General features: G+C 47.2%; 1 protein-coding gene across 7 annotated transcripts in view; it reads left to right on the top strand.

Moving 5' to 3' along the window:
• The window catches only part of RBFOX1 (RNA binding fox-1 homolog 1), a 1464646-nt gene that overhangs the window by 1104898 nt on the left and 335337 nt on the right, over nt 1-24411 (top strand). For 2 of the 7 annotated variants that reach the window (XM_036278888.1, XM_036278885.1), the window contains exon 1: nt 14983-15322. The exons of 4 other annotated variants lie outside the window; for them this stretch is intronic. In XM_036278888.1, coding sequence (XP_036134781.1) covers nt 15236-15322 — 87 coding nt within the window. In that variant the 5' untranslated portion in view covers nt 14983-15235. Of the gene's footprint in view, nt 1-14982; nt 15323-24411 lie in introns of those variants that run through there. One more of the 7 variants, XM_036278887.1, reaches the window with a different exon arrangement.

Below are 24411 nucleotides of genomic sequence, written 5' to 3'. Positions count from 1 at the left end.
AACCCATATTATGGCATTTTGTAAAGACCCATTATGCAATTAGCGTTTGGGATTGGCGCAAAGCTGGTGCTTCGCCCAAATAAACATCCCTTTATTCTGCTAGCTCTTCTTGACTTTGTGAAAAATATCAATTTCCCACTAAATAAAATCACATTTCCTCCTTAATCATGTAGCACGCCAAGAAGATGATGTGTTAATATGAGGGATGGAACCTTCACTTTTTATATCAGGAAAAGAGCACCTCTCTGCTCTCCAAAATAACAGTGTCTTTAATTCAAGCCCGCAATTACTATATTACATAAGACAACTGTCGGCTTACACGTAAGACAGATTTTGAGAGTTTATCTGATACTCTCAGGGAAGACAAATGCTGTGGTTTTAACCATTTGCAGAATGTTCCTAATACTTTATGATGTATCTATGAAAGACTCATCGAAGTCTTTCATAAGCATGTGACATCCACAATGATTAAATCAGACCTCAATCCCTCCTGTAGATAATTGATTAATAATTAATTCACTTGCTTATCCATTCAACAAATATTCCTTTAGCCCCTGCTCTGCCTAAGAAATTGGGTTAGTCACTGAGGATACATCAACAAGGAGACTAACCTCATTAGCCTTCATGGAGCTTACAGGTTTGTGGGGATGACAGGCAAAAAGAAAGTGATCACAATAGAATCTGTATTGTAAGTTGTGATAAGTACTCTGCAAGAAGACAAGGGGGTCCACAGAAAACCGTAGGGGCTGGATAAGGCGGAAGGGAGACACTGAAGCTGAGATGGAGTCGGTGGGGTGGGTGGAGAAGCCCGTTTGTACTGAGGCAAGAATGTACAAAATGGCCCGTGCCTGGGTGACCCCAGGGGACTGAGAAAAGACCCCAGGGGAGCTTGGAATACAGTGCAAGAGGGGAAAGAGGCTGAGGGGCCAGAATCCACAGGTTTTGGAAGCACTGATATGGGAGTTTGAATTAATTCCAAGAGGACTAAAAAGGGGGTGAAAGAAGCCTAAGGGGCTTGAAGCCGGGGAGACCTATGACTGACGTTAGCCTTTGAAAAGGCCAGATTGGCTGTTCTGTGGGGAACAGATTAATGGGGACAAGACTGAAAGCAAAGACTCAGGCCGAGAGGATGGTTGCTTGGACTAGGAGTTGACAAAGAGAAGGGCCGGAATGAGAGTTTTGAAAACAACTCTGCTGTCCTTTGTGACACCTCTCCATCCTGCAAAGACAGTGTTCAGCCCAAGAGAACAAATGTAACCTGCTGGAGGGGGCCCTCTGAGGGCTTTGGTGAGGAGGGTAGTGTCTCAGGAGGCACTGACCTGGGGTGTGTGGGGCTTCACTGGAGAGAATCACGGTCCAGTTCCAGCATATTTCAAGCCAAAGCCAGCTGGTTTTTATTTGGCCACAGCAGAGAATCCCAGGGACTAGTCTTGTACATTGGTTGGTAGCAGAGTTGCCACACAAAGTTATACCTCAACTGGGTGGGGTGATCCCTCACATCTTAGCTGCTGACTTCTTTTTTAAAAAATTCTTTTCTTCCTTTATTGATTTTTAGAGAGAGATAGAAACATCAATGAGAGAGAACATCATTTGGCTGCCTCCTGCACGCCCCCAACTGGGGATTTGGCCTACAACCTGGGCATGTCCCCTGACTGGGGATCGAACTGGCAACCTCTTGGTGCATGGGTCGATGCTCAACCAGTGAGCCACACCGGCTGGGCTTAGCTGCTGACTTCTGATATGATGGGTGGGGAACGGGGAGCAAGCTTGATGAAATATCCAGTGGGCAATGGCTCTGTCTCCTACCTCTGGTCAAAGGAGCACGGGAATGAAAGGCATTCTCATTGGTGTTGGGCAAAACTGTCTTTGAACTTTAAAAATATCATTAGTCCTACAGACCTCTGACCAGCTACATGGGCATATCTTGTAAGCTCTCTGAAACCTAGTTTCTACATTTGTGGAATAGAGATAATAGCAGGATCGGGAACCGAGGTTGTTGTGAGTATGGCATGAGTTTGTTTGTATAGCACCCAGCAGATGGAGAAAGCCCAGTGCTTTTACTCTTCGTGGTGGTGGGGATGGAGATGGTGGTGGTGACAGAGGGGGTGGTGGTGATGGAGGTGGTGGTTGTGTTGATACTGATGGTGGTGGTGGAGGTGTGGTGATGGGATCATGATGGGCGTAGTGATGGTGTATAGTGGTGGAGGTGGTGATGATGGCTGTGTTAATGGTGCTAGTGGTGCCACTGGTGGTGGTGGTGATGTTGGTGGTGATGGTGATAGTGATGGTAGTATAGTGGTAGTGGTAGGGGTGATGTTTGGTAATGGTGATGTGTTGGCGGTGGTGGTGGTGGTGATGGCAGAGATCGTGGAGGTGTGCTGGAGGTGATGTTTGGTGATGATGGTTTTGCTGATTAGAATGCAGTGTGGTAGAGCAGCTTCCCACATAGTGCCTGGATTTAAATCTGCCACTTGCCATCTTGTGTGCCCATTAGCAAGTTACTTAAACTTTCTTTGTTTCAGTTTTCTTATCTGTAAAATGGGAATAATATCTGTTGTCAGTGATTAGGATGACTAAATAAATTACTGTGTGTGAGAAAATAGTACAGCCTTTGTTCTAGTAAACAAACTCCACAGTGAACGTAGAGAATGTTTGTTAAACAGAGTGGGGCAGAATGCAGCCTTTAAAAACTGTCCCCAGCAGCTTACGGTCTGTTTCTTCTTGATTTTGCTTTTCATAGCGGGCAGGGAGACTGTGCCCCAGCCCCCACTGCAGACCCTCCCCCATCCGTCCATGTGTTCTGAGTAGAACCAACCGGGTGCAGGGAACCAGAGTGCTGGCGGAGTGCAGTAAGAAAAAGACTCCCAGTAATTACAAAAATAACCACCAGGGCTGCTGGCGAGGTAGGCAGATGAGCACACCACTAGCCAGAAGGATGAATAGCGCCTGCAAATGTTAGGTCCCAGTGGGAGTGTGGGAACATATGGGGATCAACGAAACTAAAAGTTGTGCCTCGTTGGTAAGTTTTAGGCAGTTAAGGAAGGCCCATTGTAGTGCCAGGTTTTTCTGTTTTTATCCTAATTTTAAACCCTTCAGTCCTCTTCAGTCCCTTTGTTCTATTTTGGTGCTAAAAGGAGCATTTGTCTTGGAGGCCACCCTCCAAGGAAGGGAGGTCTGGGGTGAAGCAGACAGCCACCATGGAATCTGTGAATTTCCACAGTGAGCTCTGGTCAACATTGGCGGGGTGGGGGGTGGGGGGAGATACACAAGAACACCGTGACTGTTTCAGGGAATGCCCACTTGTCGAGCTCAGATCAGTGCTAGGTAACTGCTCAGGAAAAGGATTCCCTAAAAAACAACCAGCCCAATAAGGTTAGAAGCACGTGTAGCAGGGCCAATGGCTCTCTCTGCCAGACATGAGTTGGAAAGATGTGGACTGCAGTAGGCTGACATCAGGGCGGTACTGCTGTGTCTGGGTCTGAATGCAGTTTAGAGGTTGCACATTTGTGTCGGTTCCGAATCGGTGGGGTTTCTCTGAGGGGATGTTTCCGAATTCTTGTTCATCACCCAGACAGTTTTTCCTAGGAGTCACTGAGAACAGGTCTCAGCAGAGAGGCAAGGCTGACATCAGGGGCACCTCAGTGTCGGTGCAGTTCCTGGGGAGGTTCCCAGATTCCCTGCTTAGCCAACGCCTCAACCTCCTTGGGAATGCGAAGCGTGCAGAGGAAAGGAAATAGGATTTGGAATCAGACAGGTGTGGCTTTGGCTAAGGTCCACCCACTCAACTAGCCAGGAATGATGCAAAGTCTCTGATTACAGGTCCTCATCAGAATGTGCTAGTATGAGCTCCAATAACAGAATTGTTAGAAGAGTCCATGAGTGAGTCCTTAAAGAGCTTAGAATGGCATTGGACACTTAGGAAGTTCTATAAAAGTGTTTGTTTAATACAATAAGCAAAAGGTATGTGCGATGGCTTCCTTTTTATGCGTGTGTGTGTGTATCTACAATTCTTACCATCACTGTCGAATTAGTCCAGACTCTATTAGTTGTGAGAGACAGAAACCTAACTCAAACTAGCTTAAACAAACATGAGGATTTCCTGATTCATGAAACTGGGATGTCTGGGATCAACCAGGGATAAATGAGTAATTACTTAAATGCCTGACATTCATATAAATGGAGATGATCATGCTAAGACAAAACTCACATGCATAAAAGTGAACTCAAGCCCAAAGAATATTGTAAGTGCATTGCTACATTATTTAGAGTACTCCCCATAACAACCCTGTGAGGAAAATGGCATTACCTCCAAATATATAAGTGAAGTAAGATTCAAAGAGGTTAAGTAACTTGCTCAGGAAACAGCCAGAAATCATCAGAGCCAGAATTTGCACTCAGTTTAGTATGGCTTCAGTGTCTGAATTCTTAGCCAGTATGATACTATTATAATCAACATTAAAATGTTTTGTTTTAATTAGTCAGTTGGAAACTAGCAGGATTATATTTTCAAAAAACATGTCTTTTCTGGAGAGGCAGCATAGCACAGGAACACCAGACTCTGGAGCCAGATTCACCACTCACAAGCTGTGTGACCTTGGGCAGGTTACTTAACCTCTCTGTGCTTCAGGTTCCCTATCAATATACAGGGATAATAATAGGCCTTGCTTCATAGGGTGGTGATGAAGATTAAATGAGTTCATGCATAAAGGGTTGAGAAGGTCAAAGGTGTCTGGCCAATAGTAAATGGTATATATCGTTTGTTTAAAAAAAAATTTAAAAATAGATTGTAATGGAAGAATCAGTAAGGAAATGAGGTCACTCCGAGTGGTTCCTCTTTTGATGTCCCCAGAGTGCCCCAGAAGGGTACTGCTAATCTGGGAAGTTGAAAGCCCACCTGTCAGATGCTCTCTGTTACCACCAGCTGCCTGATCATGACATCGTGGCGAAACCATTGGCAGTGGTCAGCCCCTCGGCTCATCCTCTCAGAGGCTCAGCTGCCCGGCTCACCACAGCCTGGCTCTGGCTCCCTTCTGTCTCTGTCTTACCTGCAGACCCAGACTGCATAGGCTCTAAAAGCCCTGGGATGTGTTCCCTACCTCCATTCTCCCCCAGTGCCGGTGTGGTGGGTGCCCTGCCACGCCGAATGCCCACCCATTGCTGTGATGGTGTCTGTTCTCTGGCCGGAAGTGCAAGGTGAAAAACTACAGCAGAGAGAAGCCAACCCTGTCTTTGCATGGTTGCTCGTGACTGGACGAGAGGGCCAAGGGTGTGTGTTTGGATTACTTAGAGTCTAACTTGGTTTGACGAAACGGAGAGTTTTAGCACCTCCACAGATTGTCTGTCCGCCCTCCCTTCTTGGAAACCTCACCCTGTGGAGCTATGGTGAGAGTCCTTGTTGTGGCAGCTACACATTTTCCAAGTCATAGAGCAGGGACGCACGTCAACGTGACCCCACGCAAGAACCATCTTTTACTGGTAACAGGACCCAACTTAAGGAATTCTGACTCTCTCTGTGCCTTTCCTTGCTAGAAAAAAAACAGCACATATTGGCTGCATACTTCAAAACCTGATAGAGATTTAGAGCCCCCTCAAAGGTCCACAGATGAATTTCAGAGGGTCCGTCAACTCCCTGCAATAATATGGAAAATGTTGTTGAGTTATGTGCGGTTTCCTGGGACGAGGGCAAAATTCTCAGAGTGGTCCATGCATCACATATATGAGTCAAGAATCACTGCTTCACCTCCAGAAGAGGCCTTGACGTGAGAAATGACCAAGGACGACACAGCCCCAGAGGTGGAGATGGGCTTTGGATCACGCAGGAAGTCGCAGGAGGATCTCCATATCACTCCTTTTTCTGGATCACCCCTCTCCTTTTCTCTCCCTACGGTTGCTCTTTGCTGGTGTTCCCATGTGACCAGCCCATTTCCCTGTGCCTTGGACCCCCACTTATTTGAGAGGTGCTCCTCACTTCCCAAAGATGCAGTGGAGGGGAGGGGTGAAGGCAGCCCTTCCCCAGGCCTTGAAGTCTTGTTTGGCTGTTTTTACTGGCTTTGCTTTTTGTCTTTCTTTGCCTCTAATGGTTGGGACTGAATGAGGGGTTAGGGGTAAAGAAGCTAAGGAGGCCACTCAGTCTGAGTTGGTCCAGGCTAGCATTTCTCAGAGTATGTTAATGACTGCCACATGCCATGCAAGGATGTCTCATAGTAGTTAATAGCCAGGGCTCTGCAGCCTTCATTCAAGGTGTAGCTCTGTCATTTACTAACTGTATTTCCTGGCCAATTTGCCTCACCCTTCAGTGTTTCTGACAGTAGTGCAATGGTATAACAGAACCCACCTCATAGGGATGTACAGATAGGATAAACCAAGATTACACTTGTGAAGAGATTAGAACAGTGCCTGGCACAAGGTTAGCATTGACCAAATGGTAGCAACTGTGAAACAGTGATGATGATGATTGATGCTCCTGAGGATTCTGATGAGGATAAAGAAGTAGGAAAATAGGAACAAGGAAAAGGGATAAAGAACTTTGCACGGGAATCAACACATAATTAAGTCTCAATAACCAAATATTCAAATAGATAACAAGATTGATTGATGATGGATGGATGGACGGACGGACGGACAGATGGTTGGGTACATAGATGGGTGAGTGAATGGATGTCCAATTGGCCATCAAATAAGTCTGGGCATGTCTGGATCACACAAGATCAAACAGGTTTCCTTTTTATTTTATTTTTTGCAGAACTTCTCAGTGGCTTTACTATGCTAAGAGGTGTCATGAATCCCCAGAAGGGAGAGAGAGAAAACTGAATTTCTCCCACTTCTTTGTCCACGGGATTCTTTTTATAGTGAAGCATCTCATGCAGCTTCTATTGTGCAAACCACGCTTTCTTTGGGAGATGCCAGTCGAGGTTCTTAGTCCCTAAGGAGAAAAGGATGTGTGTAGAGTTCCGGTGCTTTGGCCAGTTCACAGGGAGCCGAGTGTGCATGGGTTTTGGGCAGAAAGGCCCAGTGATGAGTCCTGGAGACTCTGCCATCTGGCCTGGTCTCTTGGTACCCAGCTCTGGCAGGGACCTGCAGCACAAAGGCAGAAGACAGTAGGGAGGGCGTATAGCAACAGGTAGGGGAGCAGCTGATCGTCCATCCCCCATTCTGAGTGTCCCCAGGGAGGATGGGTTTGCCTCCAGCAAGGTCAACAAATTCTCAAACCCAGTTGCCATTCATGCTCAGACAGGTCAGGGGTCTGTTTCTGAAGCATTGTTGATCTCAGCAGAGATGATGTGTGGGGTTGATATTCTTAGATTTGCTCATTCAGCCAGCCAGTCTGGCTTTCAGAGGAGAAATCAGGTCAAGAAGCACTTAATGAACCAAGAGGAGCACCGTGCTGGCTCGACCCCTGGGGTTCAAGTTCCTGATGGTAACCAGCAGCCTCCTCGCTTACAAGGCCCACGGGAATTTTCTCTGTGCATCTTCATAACCACTTTTGGAGGTGGGACAATACTAGTGGGTAGAGTGACCCAGTGTTCCAGAATTGTTGGGTTATGCCTGATTCAGAGGCACTATATCCACCATCCCCATAAACTGTCATTTGAATATGAAATTCTCACATCTTAGTTTCAGAAGTGTATCTTTCGCCCTGGCCTGTTTGGCTCAGCAGTTAGAGCATCAGCCCGCGGACCAGAGAGACTCAGGTTCAGTTCCCACTAAGGGCACATGGTTGCAGTTTGTCCCCGGCCCTGGTTGAGATCATGTGGGTGAGGACCACTCAACGTGCCTCTCTCACATTGATGTTTCTCTCTCTCTCTTCCTCCCTCTCTTCCTCTCGCTCTGTCTGAAGATAAATGCAAAAATGTCCTCGGGTGAGAATAAGAAAAAAAACAACTATCTTTCCTGTGTGGAAGCTGCACACACATCCTGATTCACCTCAGTGTTTTAGTGTTGGTTTGAAACATGGAAGAAGGAGGGGTGCCCTTAAGAAGCGCATCACAGGTCACATCAGTGAGAGCTACCTTATTTAGCCAGGTAGCTGTTGAAGGGAGGAGAGTCTTGATGCTCTTTGTTTGGGAGAGGTCTGATTTGTGCCAGTTCAAGTTCCCAAACCAGCTGCTGCCAATTCTGTTGTCCCGATGACGACCACCGGTCCTTATTTACTGAGGGTTTGCGATGAGCCAGTCCTCAGCTAAACATGCCTGCGAGTTTCTTCTTCAAATCTCTAGACCACAGGCATGGTTACTACTAATATTGTTATTTCACAAGTATGACATTTGAGGCACAGAGAGGTTAAGTAATTTACATAAGGACACACAGCTAGCAATCAGGTGGAGACGGGGATTTCTATATGAGCAGCGTGGCTCATTGTGAGCTCTTAACTGCTCTGCTGTGGTGCTTTTGCAAGGAGGGACCAAGGACAGGCAGATAATGTGCCAGTGAGAATTAAAGCTCACTGGGTACTTCATATTCTTGAAAGAGCAAAATACATCAACTCATTTTCACATATTAACTAAACCAGCCCGTAAATAGGTTGGGGATATGGCTTCTCTTCCTAGGATGTGACTTGTCTGTCTGGATTGGTCCTCTGCTGAGGTCACATGAGGTAGCTGTCACTTGTGAAGCAACTGGTCCGTGTCCCAGTACACCATACCCACAAGCTATGGAAGTTTTTACGGTTGAAGACCTTGCCTTCTTGGTATTCAATCGGATGCTGTTCTGGGAACTCATCTGTCAGTCCTGAACATCTCAGGGAATATCTCTTTGAGGTCCAGGCTATGTAAAGCCCCTCCATGCTGTGTCGTCACCTGTTTTGGGATAGATCCAAATGCATGTCTGGTGGTGAGTGGAGTTTTTCAGTATCAGTTCAAGTTGTTGCCCCAGAATGGCCATTCTTAATGATCTAGCAGCTGTTAGGGGCATGTAGGAGGCTCTTGGTGACTGACAAAACATCCATGTTTCTGTTTAACCTTGGATAAGTCAGTTAGCCTGTCTGACCTTCCATCTCATCCCGTAGATACCACCGGTGATCCTCAAGTGCTTACGAAACATCAACTCTATGCCCATCCCTGGGAGAAAGACAGGAAAACAAAATGATCAAGGAGGAGGTGGAGGAGATAAAATGGGAATGTACCTGGCTGCAGTTTCTAGGCAGGACTTTCTCTCTCCTGGTACAGATCACCTCTGGTCTTTCAGGGGCTTTGATGAGTAGTTCATGAGCACTGGGGAAAGTCGGGAGGATGTTTGGAGGACCCAGCATGTGGCTGCTTGTTGAAGGAAGGGGTGTTCATGCAAGCAGTCTTCTGAGGGGGACAGAAAGACAGAGGCTGTGACAGGGATGTCAGTGTCAGGTGTTGCTGGGGCATTCAGGAGACAGATAGGACATCAGGACAGACGTGATTAGAAAACAATTTTAAAATGTGTCACATTAGCCCAGCTGGTGTGGCTCAATGGTTGAACGACGACCCAGGCACCAAGAGGTCACCAGTTTGATTCCCAGTCCGGGCACATGCCCAGGTTGTGGGCTTGACCCTCAGTGGGGGTCGTGCAGGAGGCGGCCAATCGATGTTCTAGCTCATCGATGTTTCTATCTCTCTCTCCCTCTTCTTTCTCCACTCTCTAAAAATCAACAAAGAAAAAAAAATACGTTAAAAAAATGTGTCACATTAAAGACATTCTGTAGAGAAAACTTAAGATAAAACAGCACCTTGTGTTCCAAGTTGCAGGAACAGCCACATGCATCCTGTCATTTCGTGGTGGCAGCACACCTGGGATCAGGTGCAGGTGTCATCCCGTTTTCCTCCTGAGAAGACTCGGGCTCTGGGCTGAGTATCTCATCCCAGATCAGCCACATGGAAGGACGACAGAGCCAAGATCCCAACCCAACCACCCAACCACGAAACCCATGCTTTCTCTACTGTGCCAAGGCACACACTTTACTGGAATGACTCTTAAGTGTCTAGAGACCCTCACAGCCTCTTAGCTACACTCACATACGTCCAGAGCAGTCGTTCATTCAGCCGTTTTCTCAGGAAATGGTGTGGGAAACTTCACTGGTCTCGTCACCATTTAAGTCATTGGCTAGACAAGAATGAATGGCATCCTTCTTCACTTGAGATGATCTACCTTCTAGTAGGAGTCATCACACTTAAAACAATTATTATTCTGTGATAAATGATTCCCAGGACATAGATAACGGTGCAGTTAGCTCTGCCGAGGGTAGTGGGGAAGGCTTTGCAGAAAATGTGACATTTGCTTTGATCCAGCAAGTTGGAATTGGATGGACGGAAGGAAGGAAGGAAGGAAGGAAGGAAGGAAGGAAGGAGGAAGGAAGGGAGGAAGGGAGGAAGGGAGGAAGAAAGGAGGGAGGGAGGGAGGGAGGAAGGAAGGAAGGAAGGAAGGAAGGAAGGAAGGAAGGAAGGAAGGAAGGAAGGAAGGAAGGAAGGAGGGAGGAAGGGAGGAAGGGAGGAAGGAAGGAGGAAGGAAGGAAGGAAGGAAGGAAGGAAGGAAGGAAGGAAGGAAGGAAGGAGGAAGGAAGGGAGGAAGGGAGGAAGGGAGGAAGGGAGGAAGGGAGGAAGGGAGGAAGGGAGGAAGGGAGGAAGGGAGGAAGGAAGGAAGGAAGGAAGGAAGGAAGGAAGGAAGGAAGGAAAGGGTAGGAGGAAGGAAGGGAGGGTAAGAGGGAGAAAGGATAGTTCCGCAGTAGCAGGCAAGTTTATACACTGACTTAGAATCGTAAAAGTATCTGGCAAAGACAATTCTCCAGGTGTGGCTTGTAGAAGAAAGGACGGTGTGTTGGAGGATGAATCTGGAGAAACAGAGCTGAGGGGAGTTGGAAAGGCCTTGACTATGGCAGGAGACTGTCGCCCACCGTGGCTGGAGCCAGGTGATCTGAGTCATTAGGTTAGCTACATTATGAGATAACCACTGTCAGTATCGAAAGATGAGGAGTACAATTCATATCGCCAGAGGGACACTCGGTTTTATGTTTTTGTTTTATTTTGTCTTAACGGTCAACAAGTGGCCACTGACATAATGGCCTATTTTCAGGAAGCAGGAAACAAAATGGTGCCGAGAGTCTCATGGAGCCTGAATCTCCTCATCTGTGGACAACGCAGAACCCTCCCAGATATCAGTGATCGCTGGTACAAGGAAATGGGGCCCAAAGTTTCTGGAACTTCCTGTCTTTCCAGAGACTAAATACATTGACTTTTTATATGAGATGCTGCCATCTAAAAAGGCTAGCTCCTTTTCACACAACGCAGACTCATCACCTCCATCACCTTCATCATCATCAACGTCATCATTCTTCTCATCTGCAGACTAGGCTGGGCCCACAAGGCTGCAGTGGGTCAGTTGGCCAGCAGAACCCACAGGCAGGAACGCATCTTCTCTGAGTGCTCACCTCTCCCCACCGCCAGCAAATACGTGTGTCTCTGTCCTCTCTCCTTCTCTGACATGGATATTTAAACTTGGGGTGGCTGCCACTCATAAGGGCCGGTGGTGGACAGAGCTAACCTCACGGTAGCTCTTCGGCTCTGGGGCATAAGATCCGCTATTTGACAGTGGGAGACGAACCACGTTAATCCGGGAAAGGAAAAGAGAAGCTAATAACTAAAAAGGCAGTGTCATCATGAAAGGTGGAGAAAGACGGGAGAATTTTTTTTTTAACTGGGAGAAAGGGTGAGATTGAACTCTCTCAAAGCCTGGCTAAGAACAAAGAAATCTCTTGCTGAAAATCCCTAACGCAGGAAAGGGCGACAGGACAGGTGTCCAGAAAGCAGCAAGAAGACAAGAAGGAATCAAAGAAGGAGAAGAGAACGGAACGCATATGTATCGGCCATTGTGTTCAAGTCTGAATCCCAGGGGTTGGGATGCAATGTAATAATGCCCTAAATCAGGGGTCAGCCTGTTTTTGAATGACCCACAAGCCAGCAGTAGTTTCTGCAGTTTTAAATGGTTGACAAAAAGCAAAAGAAGAATATTTCATGACAGGTCACAATGACGGGAGATTCCAATGGAAGCATTTGCTCATGTCGCTATCGTCTGTGGTTACTTTATGTGACGGTGGCAGGGCTGGGGGAGGGGCAGCAGAGAGGATTAAATTCACATCTGCAGTAGGTATCATTTCCCATTTTCCACTTGCAGGCAAAGGTTTGCTGTTCTGTTTGCGATGTCCAGAGCGATCATAATGCCTGGCCCCTCGATGGACAGCAGTCCTTTTCAGAGGCTCACCTAGGTTTCCTAGCCATCTCCAGAACTGTCTTCTCTGTTCTTTACACAACCTGGCATGTGCCCTGACTGGGAATTGAACCAGTGTCCTTTTGGTGCATGGGTTGACGCTCAACCACTGAGCCACACTGGCTGGGCTTTACCTTATTCTTTTATTCTACTTTTGTTTAAGTCCCTGCAATACACCAGGAACATTATACTGCACACTGGGCATTGGGTAGCCAACCGTTTCCCACGAGCTGTGTGCGCCAGCCTTTGAGTGGAGAAAACAGATTCCAGAAGAAAAGTTACAAATAAGTCAGAATCAGAGAAAATGTAAATAACAGTAGTTAGGACTAGAGGTGGTGAGGACAGGAAGACAAGAACACAATATTCAGTCAGTAAAGGCCAACAGAATCTACAGAGTTGAACCTCTTATTTGGCTCCGAGCTCCCTGGCAGTCAAAGTGAAAAGGGTCACAAAACAATTATCTTTTATTTTCAGAAGGAGGAAAAAGGATACTCATTACTCAGGAGCAGCAAAAGTTTTTTTGTATTATGGAGTTCTTAAAAAGAAAAAAGAAAATATCCTCTGTAAGGTGTGTGTGTCACATATATATTCTATATTATATCTATATGCTATATATATGTGTGTGTATATAATTATATATATATAATTTCTCTCTAGCTATATATCTATATGTCCCATATATAATATGTTTCTTATTTCTCACCAGGTTCTTTAATAAAAACAACATACATAGCAATAAAGATAATGTATTTGTATTTGTGTAACTCTACAATGTCCAAAACTCTCCCACATTTTGCTCATTGGCCCAGTAAGTGGATATTGTTACCTCTGTTCTTTGTTGAGGAAATGAAGAGTCTAAAGGTATACATGTTTGGCCTTCTGACTGAATTACGTTTCCTCCCCTGGTACAAGGGTCTTTCCACTTCATAGCGTTAAAGTCTGACCCAGGCCTCAGCAGAGTAACCAATGGCTCCCCCATCCTGGGAAGCTGTCCTCACCAGTAACTTCTCAGAAGAGCAGTGTTGAAAGTCAGAGTCAAGAGCTAAAGTTAGCAACCGTATCAGGCTGTTAGGTAAGAGGGGTCAATCTGCAGCTGTTGCTCCAGCTTTCCGGATTGTAACAACGTGGCCACTTGGCTGTGTGAGAATCCGTTACAGAGAAACCGTGTCAAGGTGGCCAAAACTCAGCCTTAAAGAATCGAGTTCTCTGCCAACCGCTGTCCGCTGTCGTTATCTAAAAACGTAATTATGCAGCTAAACCAAGCAACTAAAATTAGTGTAGTGTAAAAACACCTTGGCCAGCTAAAAGTGGAGGAATTGACATTTGGATTTAGAAAAAGCCAATAGTTGAATATGTTTTGCGGTCTCTGAAGCTCTTCCAGTTTGGACAAAATCTATACCCTGCGTTCTGCTTGGAGCTAGAGGTGGGATACGGCAGGCAGGTGTTTGGTGTGAAGGTGATTTTCAGATCCCTGGACCTTGAGCGGAAGCCGAGGGGACGCACTTGGTCAGCTTCACGTCATTTTTCTCAAAACCGGGGACCTCTGAACATACCCATGTGCTTTCCTGGTATGAAGATCAGAAGAATGACACTTTGAATGCGATCATTTTGAAGCCACAAATTGTGACGAGACCAACCATCAGGAGAACAGGAAACACATGATAAGAATGGTGAGAGCCCCGCGTATTGTACATGCCAGATGCCAAGGGCCTCCTATGTCACACGCCCTTTGAGGCAGGGTCTACTAGCTCAGTTTTCTAAATGAAGAAGCTGAGGTTCAGAGACACTAAGTAACTTGTTGAAGATCACACAGCTCCTATGCGGGACACTCAAGTCAGTGCAATTCCAACCCATGCAATCCCACAGGAGTTAGCATCTATTACCATGTAAGATATCCTAAACAGTCATCAGGTATTATCACACACTGGAAAGATTTCAAATATTGACTCAAATGTATTTCTCATCTACAGTTTTAGTACACATTCGCTATGCCTTTAAACTCTGGGGACAGTGAGACATCTCTTGCTAATATATTGCACATTAATATATAACAAATGAAAGCACAAAGACAGAGAATATTTTTAATACACACAAACACACACACACACACACACACACAGCATAGGATGTTTCATTACAGAATGAAATATTGTAATGCAGGTAGTGCCCTGGTCAGAAACTGTGTTGGTAACCCAGCACTGCCTGTTCCAAGTGCGTGACTGTGAGCAGACAGTTCATCTCGTGTGAGTCTGTTTCCCTGTTTCTTACCCGAAAGTGATCACAGTCACCACTTTGGGGAGTTGTGAGGATTAAATTATATAACGAATGTAAATAATTAAGCTCATTCTCTGTGCATAGCACATACTGCAGATATTAGCTAGTAGTATTATATTATTTGCACAAATTGCCTCTTTAAAATTAGAACCAGAGAGAGAGAGAGAGAAAGAGAAATAAACTAGACCGTTGTCTTGGTTTCTTTGTGATCAGTACCAAAGCCGGGACACATTAACCTCCTTAAGTTTTAAGTGTCAAGGGATAATCATATCAGTTTACATTTCTCAGGTTTTTTTCTCTCTCTCTAGAAGTCCATGCAGACTGTCCCTTGTCTTTTACCCAAATTCATGAGGAATTACCCCAACCTCATAACCTGACGCCGTTTCTCTTGGTCTCTCGGTCTCTCCCCGTCTCTTTGAGAACTAAATTAATGAAGAGTATTTGGTTAGTCATGTTAGGCAAGCAAGCCATTCCCAAAATAGCACCTTCCATTTTGGTAGCTTCAACCCTGCAGCTGCTGTTTCTCTGTGCCGTCGTCTGGGAAGAAAACTTTCATCCAGAGTTGCTGATTCGGATTTTCTTTCTTTTCCCTCTCGGCGGCGATGAGTGCTTGGCCCCTGCCAGCAGCGATTTGGCTCTCCGCTTTGTAGTTCGGAAGAAGTCGGGCTTATAGATTTTCCCCTCACTCTCCATTGATGTGTTGAGCTTCAGAGGGAATAATACCTTCTCGGGAAGCATGTTGCCTTCTCAAGGAGTCCTCCTGCACCCCTATGGAGTGCCCATGATCGTCCCAGCCGCCCCCTACTTCCCCGGACTCATCCAGGTAATTCAAGGCCACGGCCAGCCGGCAACTTAACTCCAGCACGCTCAGAGTAATAATTGGAATTTTTATGGTTGAGAAAGCAAACACTTTTAATACAGGAAAAAGCCCTCGTGTAGTCAGTGAGAAGACAGTAGGAAATCAAAAAGATGGATCACCCTAATCTGGCTATTGACATCTCTCATGGCTGAATAAATGGTGTAGTTGAGCTATATTTGCTTGTATTGATCTGGCTGCTCGTTAACATTCATGCCTTGGCTTTGGGAGGTTGACCACGGGGCAGAGGCTTGGCTATGCTTCCCAGCTTTCCAAGGGACTTGGTCTCCCAGGGCCGGTCACGAGGCAGAGTGACTTAGCACGAGGTGACCCGGTTAGTTGTTTTCACCCGGAAATGGGAAGAGCATGAAAAATGCGTTAATTCGTGTGTTCCTCACACGGATCGTCTGTGGTCCCGGAAGGTCCCCCGGCTTGGGTTGAGGGCTGGCAGTCAATGGGTGGTTCATTTATAAAGTTCAGAGATTATTCTAGGAAACCCTTCCTGGCTCTTTTTATCTCGGTGATGGCAAGAAAGTGAGGACTGGAATGGCTGTTGGTTTCACTCCTAAGGCTGTTATCCCCATGCAGGGAGAGTCATCTATGAGTAAGGCTTTTTTTTTTTTTTTGATCAACACTGTGTCTTCTTAAACGAGCATTGGATTCTGGGTGCATGTCCGACGTTCTGTGTGGAAAGAAAGTGAACATCTACTCGTGGCAAAGTCGGAACGTCACAGAAACCCCAGCTGGCTTTTGCTGTTTAGTGTTTGTTTGTTTATTTGTGTTAGAACAAGCCTCCCTTAGTAATACATTCTGTGTCGTGTTTCTACAGGAACAGGAAGCTAACTGCCTTCAGTGTGTCCTCTTAGCTGCAACCTTCTGATATTTACAATGTTTGTGGCTCTCTAGCTCATTCATTAAAATTTCTAGATTATGCTCAAACCCCCTTTCTCCCTCCTTTTCTGAAGGCTGCTTATTAACTGGAAGAACCTGGGTGATTTGAGACATTCAGGGGTGATTCTAAATAATAACAACACATTGTGTCATCCCCGAGGTATGGTTGTTGCTGAATGTTAGCTCCGTGTTGTATGTGAGAAATGAACGGGCTGTCTAGAAAGTGAACGTCCTTAACAATGTGGAAATTTTCCATGTCTCCTGGCAGAAGCAGGCCGTGGGGCCTGCGTGGGGTCTGAAGTGGGGCTCAGTGGTAAATTGGATGGCCTTTGCTTCTACTGGGAACTTGGGGTGAAGGTTGGCCATTGGAGTTGAGGAAGACCCTTGCCACCCGTCTGATAAATAATTACAAGCAAATAGTGCCCTTCACTCTATGCTGATTGATGCTGAAATTGCTTTTGAAAGTTCTCATAAGTTCCTGTTATAGATTAAGTGCCGGTGTAGGAAAAATAACGGCACCCACTGAAATGGGTGAATGTAATCAGGCTTAATGGACTCGAGAGCTTGTTGGGAATTAAATAACTATCGATTTGCTGGAATGTTGCTGTCATTACGAAATGCCACTCTGGACGTATTACCCCGTGATGGATGAGAAGATGCACGGGCTAGGGGAGAAATTGGGGAGACCCTATTGCTTCCTCCTTTGCAGGGCATTTTTGGAAATGTATCCAGCTATTTTTGGATGAAACAGGTGATTTTACTTGCAAATCTTAGTCCCGATCACAGTCTGTTTTCTCACTGACACCTTTGGTAACTAGTAAGTCAGGAGAGCAGAGCAGTGGGGAGCCTCTGGACCAGCTACCGTGACACGTTTCCTCCCCTCCCTTCCCGACCCCCAAGGAACACCCTGAGATGCTGTGGACAGGGAGAGGCTGGCTTCACTTCTGGCTTGCTAGGACAGCCAGTGGTATTTGCCCAGTGGTGTCATGAAACTCATACCAACCCATTGCAGTAATGCATGCAAGGGGAAGAAACACAACTCAAAGAGAATAATTGAAACACCGTCACACACACAGTCACCTTTCCGCTGACACGCTGGTAGGAGCTGCCCTACATTCCAGCAGACTGTATCCACTTCCCTACCAATTCCTGGACCTTGTGGGTTTTTCCCCAACTTTTCAAGATGCGAGGGCTTTCCTATCATTAAGGAACCACCCACACTTAATAATGTCATCAGCAAAACATTGAAATGATCCAAAATAGGCCGTGTCCTTCATCGTTGGTAGCAAGTTCCCTTGGACCAGAGATGTGCAAACCGGGCCGCGGTGGCCACGTGGCAGGGTTGTTGCAGCAGAGTCTTTCCAGCCTCAGGTGCCAATGGTTCTATGGCAGGAGAACTTCCTTTTCATAATTCTTCCAAGTGCCACTGTTTATAGTTCAGACCGGCATGACCCTGTTTCCATCTTCTCAGTTAGAGAACAAATAATTGGTCGACCAGGTAATGTAAGAAGCTTCAGGAGAGCATCACCTTATTCTGCAAAGACGGTGGATGGAGGTGTTTCCTAGTAGAGCTGAAGACGTGACTCGCCAGGCTCTGTTGTTCTAGGAGCCGAGTCAGTAGTAACCCCTCACCCCATCCCCCCTTTCCTAGGAAAACCAGAGTCTTTACCATAGTGGATCTCTTGAACTCATCATCTAGTGTCTAAACCAGTTACAAAGGCAGCAAGGTGGACAGCTTTTCCTTGTGGCCATGTAAAGAATTCAAGAATGTTGCCCTCTGATTTGGCTCAGTGGTTAGAGCGTTGGCCTGAGGTCTGGAGAGACCCGGGTTCGGTTCCCGCGAAGGGCACGTACCTCGGTTGCAGTTTGTGCCTGGCCCTGGTTGGGTCATGTGGGTGGCAGCCACTCGATGTGTCCCTTTCACGTTGATGTTTCTCTCTCTGTCTCTTCCTCTCTCACCCTCCCACTCTATCTGAACAAAAAACAAAAAAAATGTCCTCAGGTGAGAATTAAAAAAAAAAAAAAAGAATTCAAGAATGCCTATGGTGGACTGAGCTAAATTAGTTGGCACTTTTTCATGGATACTCACAGCAGAAGAGAAGGGGAAGGGCAAGTTTACCAAGTGCATTGTCTAAACATTGCTTCTTTTCCCTTGGAATAGTCTTGGCATCTTTGGACAAGATGAACCTATGTATGTTCTTATTGAACCTCCTTATTTATTTCTAAATTCCCAGTGGTGCCCGGAATGATCAGTGAGTGGTCTGACCCGAGAGCAAAGGGGGGTCTGACAAGTCAGGTGTCAAAGGCAGTCTTTCCAGAAGCTACCAAGAGGACTCACCCAAGCCATGGACCATGGCTGCATAACGCCAAGTAACATAATTGCAGCATGGCCTGGTCCCGGATCCATCGGGTTTGTGTCTGGGTCTCATGCACTGTTGTTTCTGGGGTGTCAGCTCGGGATTGCACACCTCGCTCTTGATATCTGTCCAACAGACAAGCCCTTTGACCATACATGGTTAGATTCTTTTTCCTACTGGGTCCAATAATTCCCACCTCATGCCGGTATTATAATACTAAGTCAGGAGACGTATTCCTAGAGGGAGGGCAGTGTTAGCAGGACCACATCCATCCGCCTCACCACGCATTTGTTCGCTTAGTGTTTCCTGCGCTGCACAGACTCTCATCAGCACTGTTCTAGGCTCTGGGACACAAAAGCGACAGCCCCGTCTCTGACCTGTGGGTTCATAGCCTAGTGGACGAGAACACTAGATAAACACAAAGCTGTAATAATATAATGAAAGTGGCAGGAAATCTCTGGCCCGGGGGGCTTGTTTGGAGCATTGTCCTGTGCACCCAAGGGTTGTAGGTTTGTATCCTGATCAGGGTGCATATGGGAGGCAAATGGATCCTTGTTTCTTTCCCACATCGATGTCTCTCTCTGTGTCAGTGAAAACATATCCTTCGGTGAGGTTTCAAACACAAACAAATGAAAACAGCAGGCAAGAATCATAGGTAACAGTCGTGACTGAATACTTGCTAGGTGTCAGGCACTGTGCTAATGACGTACTGTATTCTCTCAATAACTAAAGTTGGGCACTATTGGTTCACCATCCCTTACCTATAATTTTGATTTTCAAAGCTGTGAAAATCAGGGGCTTTGGGGGAGAGTTTGGCCCAAACGCTCATTTGGGATGAAAACCTGATCTGAAATGAAGTGTGCTATTTATAGGCATTCTGCATCCCTGGTAGTGTGCCTGTTCGTATATTCTGCTGCAGGAGTAGTAATGTGTTTGATTTCAAGGTGTTGTCCCAGACCCTGCTAAGGGTGTTAGCTAGTCAGGGTTTCCCCTTGAAATACCTTTCTGAAAAATGAAAAAATTAAAAAATTGGAATTTCAAAATACAACCCCAAGGGTCTCTCAGATCAGGAATCACAGTCCTATGTTATGACGCCCCTTTTGCATATGGAGACATGAATGCTTAGAGGAAAATGACTTGTGCAAGGCCACAAGGAATGTCAGTGACAGAGCTGAGGTTTGGGCCGGTTCTGTCGGACCAGAACATTCCCTCTCCATCACCGATCCGTCGACGAGGTATATCCTCAGGGGTGCATATGAGAACACAGGACAGGAATAGGTGGGTGTCTCTTAGGGTGGGGAGGGTGGCACAAAGGACAAGGTGACGTTTGAGCATCAGACATTCACCAGGGTAGCAGAGGAGAAAGCCCTCCCAGCAGAGCAGAGAACACAGTGAATTCATGGTGTTGGGTTCGCATATGCAGATAAACCTTCAGTCTATTCCCAACCCATCAGCACTGTGGGGGCTGACCCTGTTTAAACATAGGCCTCAAAAATGAAAAGATAGGGGGCAAAGGGGGCTGGAAGGAGTCTCTGGAACGAAACCCCAAAGCCCTGAATTTCTGTGGGGTGCACACAGAAACAGACTCCACAGTACCATTCTGGGATCCAGCAGGTGAATACGAAAATTACCAGATTTGAGTCCTGGGCACCCTTTGCCATCCTTTGTCTCTGAGACAGTAAGTTCTCTGAAGGAGGAGATTTTCCAGTCCACAGAGCGAGGCAGGGGCAGAGCAATGCTGGTGACTGTCTCTCCAATGCGGAAAGCAACGCATAAGCTAACCCTGCCATCCGGATTTGAAAGCAGAACTCCCATCGTTGGATTTGGTGATGTCTGTTCCGAGAGACCTGCTAAACATATGTAGCTGTGCCAGGAATTAGCCAAGTGCTGCTTTCAACAACGGACCCAGAGGAACCACCCCTACAGAACCAGAGGGAAACAGGCAGGGAACTTGCTGGTCATTTGGATACATTGCTGGGCAAACGTAAAAGAAATAAACTTGCTTTGCTCTGTGGCTGGTGGCGGCATTTCCAGATTGTGACATCGCTGCCCTGCGGTGTTATCTATGTATTCTGAATGCCTGCTGATTGGGAAGTGAATCAGAATGCACGCCGGCCGGGAACGCTGGTGGTGCGGTTTACCTGGAGGCAGCTCCTTCTTCGTCACTAAGTGACTTTTCTGTACTGCCAAAGAGACCGTGTCAACAGCAGACTAAATTAAAGAGTCAGGGAGGTGGCAAATTCTCCAAAGAGAATTTGGAGTCAAACAGGTCCAAGTTGATATATTGGCTCTGGCATGTACTAAGCGTGTGGCCTTGGGCTTGTCAATTAACCTCTCCAAGGCTGTTTTTGCAGTGACAAAATGAAAGCAGGAATACCTGTCTTGCAAAGTGGCTGTGAGCTTTAAATGGGATTCATCTCTGCGGTCGGCAATTATTTATTAAGCACCTACTATAGGCTAGGCTGTGAACTAGGAGAGGGTGATGAATGTAAGGCACACAAGTTCAGTGCTAACATGTATCTTATATCCTGATATATAGCAAAGGTCTGCACATATGTATGATATTTGTTCTGTATTATGTATACTAGAGAGAAAGAAAGAGAGAGAGAGGATGAATAGGTGGTTCTTGAGCACTCTTTTATCTGCAAGCAACAAAATCTAACTCATGTTGGTTAGAAGGGGAAAAGGAAATGTCTAGTTTCAGGCACTGCTGAATTCTGAGGCCCCGGCACCCAACCCTGCAGGGGTTTCCTGCTTGATCTTCCTTCACAAGCACGCTGTGTTCCACTGGTGGCAAAGATGGTCCGGTCCCTGCCGTGCCAGACCTACGTCCCAATCCGCCTTACAAAGGTCCTTTTCCAACTGTTTCTGCAAAACTCCAGATAGCCGTCTCTTCAGCTTCCCTCACCAGCCATGCCCACCCTCACACTGATCACCTTGATGCTGACTGCCCACGACAGAGCTGGAGGGCGGGTCGGCCCTACCTGGCTGTATGGGCTGCAAGTGGAGGGCTGCACAGGAAAAACTAGGTTCTCCCCGAATCCTCCACACACCCCGCTCATGGAAGGAAGTGGTGGGTTGCTGACCTCACTCACCCTGATTGCTTTTTGCCGGTGGTCATGTTCACCAGGCCGTTGACCGTCATGGCGTGCATCTTACGTCTCTCTTCACGGTCAGCTGGATCAGAGACAGACACGTAATTGTACTCAGCATCGTCCCACCTGAATTAATTACACCAGTGTTCCCATCAGGGGAGGTGTGGGACGTTTTCGCTCTTCTATGGGCTAGAACACCATGATCTCGGGAAGTGAAGACATACTGAGAAGGACATCTAGTAACTGGGGCAGGGATGGGCTCTTCAGCTCCTGGCACCACACCATGTCTTCTAGCACCAACACCTGCGTGAATACCTATGTAAATAAAGGAAGTCTGCTGTTTTATAGGAATCTTTTTTTTCATCAAACAATTAAAAGGGAGACTGATGAATATCCATCCCATAAAAAGGGTGTTCCTGCAGCAGCCATCTGTCATTTTGATCATTTTAATGGCATGCTATGTCAGCAAGGATGCTTTTTATAATATGTTGGCACGGGCTGAGCTGGGATGGAGTGACTTGTGGGTTTCACACCCCTCTTCACTGCTTTAGTGTGCAGCAATCTGAGCCTCTGGTGGTGAAGCAGAGCCCCCAACTTGTCTTTTAAAGGGTGTTCTGGGTAAGCGCTTTGCCCAGTTGACTTGTTATGGAGATCCTTTTCTGTCTAAAGACAGACATATCACACGTGCATCCCACCAGCATGCAGGCACCCAGCACGGCCCTTTAATTAACTTCTGAACCCTAAGAGGTGTCCAGAAACATGGCACTCGGTACTCCAAAGGTCTTTTCCCCTGGGCAACTGGGACCGTGATTTCCTGCAATGCCCAGATTCTAGCTGGAAATCTGTAGGCCTGTCAACATAGGAGGCAGAGGAATTATGAAATTAATTCATTCAGAAAAAATAATTATTTATTGATCACGGGTTCCATGCTGGGTTCTTGTCTATGCTCTGAGACACTGAGATGACTAAGACCCGTAGTGTCCTTGGGGGGTTGGATGGCCAGGCCACTGGCCCTACCGTCAGAACTTAAGCACCACTGCTTGAGGTGGAACCCTACAGAGCCTCAGCCCCACTCACAATGCCCACTGCGAGGACTTAACCCACTCAGGTTTTGCTACAATCCCAGGAAAACTGCCTCTTGTAGACAGGTTCTTCATCCTTCCCAAGGGACAGGGCTTCTGGCATTTTCCAAGAGACAAAGGGTGTCCTTTTCTTTGTGTTATTTTGGGAAGTGGGAAATCTGTGAGACCTGTCTCTGGAGGAGAGGCCAGCCCCGCCCTGCCCCGCCCTGCCCCGCCCTGCTCCACCAGCCCTGCCCCACCCTGCCCCGCCCTGCCTCTGGTTCCCAGGGAGGGGGCAGAGTCTAGGACATCACTGCTGTGGGCATGTGGGCAAAGGTGTCCTCCCGCAGCTCTGGCCTGTTCTCCTTCTCTCTAACGCTCACTCACTGGCTCCTAGAGGTGGAGACCCTGGGAGGGAGAGGCAGTCCGCATGTCCATTCCACAGTGCTCTTGGAAGATGCTCTCTGAAGAGCTATTTCTTCTTATTTCATGGGGAGCATGGTTAAGGAATTAGACCAGAGAATTGTGTGCACAGGGTTGAGACCAGGGGAACCTGAGTCTGGCCGTGATCCCCTCAGTGGTTTTGGGAGAGCTGCTTGACCTCTCTGGGCCTCTGCTTCCTTGTCTATGAAACGGGGCTGACAGCCCATATGTTCTGCCTCCCAGAATCTACGTCAGGAATAGAAGAGCTCAAACACGGCTCATGCAAGGCCTTAGCAGCACCGCCAGGACCTTATGCAGGCAGTGGGCCACAGTGCCCAGGCCCAGCTGAGCCCCATCTCGGCCCCTGTGTGATAGGGGCGTCACCTCTCTGAGCTTCCATTTTGTGAGACTGTCCGCTGCATCATCTTGACGGCAGGGGTGGTCGCACACACGCCCAAAGGGATTCGATGAGATGTTTGTGAAGCCACGAGAGAGCACCTGTGCTTTGTGGGAACTCCATAGCGGGTGTCCAGCGCTGTCATGGTTTTTCATGATGCTCTGAGGTGCTTCACTTTCTTTTTCAGATGAAGATGCTCCAGGTTGGGGGGTGGACAGGCATGTTGGCAGCTCTCTGTGCCCACACGCGATGGAGAGTCCTGATAACCACCGGCTACCTATGTTTAGTGCAGCCGGACAGAAGGGCGTGCAGTCAGGGAACACGGTGGGAGAGGGAAGGATGGGAGTTGACGTCTTTAGCACATGACCTTGCCTCCCACTCCCTAAGACAATAGTCTGGGGAGCCGAGGATACCAGACAAGGACGAAGGAGGATGTACAGGTGTCGGTCATGTTCAATCCTTGCCCAAGTCTTTGTCCGCAGGCTCCAGCAGGACGTCTGGGGCTGGAATGAGAACGAGATGGGAGGAAAGGGAGGGTGGGCTTTGACGAGGGAGAGAGGTGCCCATCCCCTTCCCTCCATGTGGCCACAGCCATCTGGGAACAGACTTTTGGGGACCACCCACACCCCTGAACCATGCAGCTCCTGGGACACTGTGGGAGCTTAATGAATGTTAAATAATAAGAATAGCTTCCATCTGTCAGTGCTCGGTGGTAGGGCAGCTGTGTGAGCACAAGACTGCAGACTGGCGCTGGACCGATTATGGGAGCCTCTAAGGACACACACCGTGATCCAGGTTGCTTCAAGCACCTGCTGCATCAAGGTGCACACCA

This window comes from Molossus molossus, unplaced genomic scaffold (genome assembly GCF_014108415.1).
Source record: "Molossus molossus isolate mMolMol1 unplaced genomic scaffold, mMolMol1.p scaffold_m16_p_3, whole genome shotgun sequence".
Classification (NCBI taxonomy): domain Eukaryota; kingdom Metazoa; phylum Chordata; class Mammalia; order Chiroptera; family Molossidae; genus Molossus; species Molossus molossus.
Note: the sequence above shows the minus strand (reverse complement) of the source record. Positions and strands in the feature narration are given on the sequence as shown.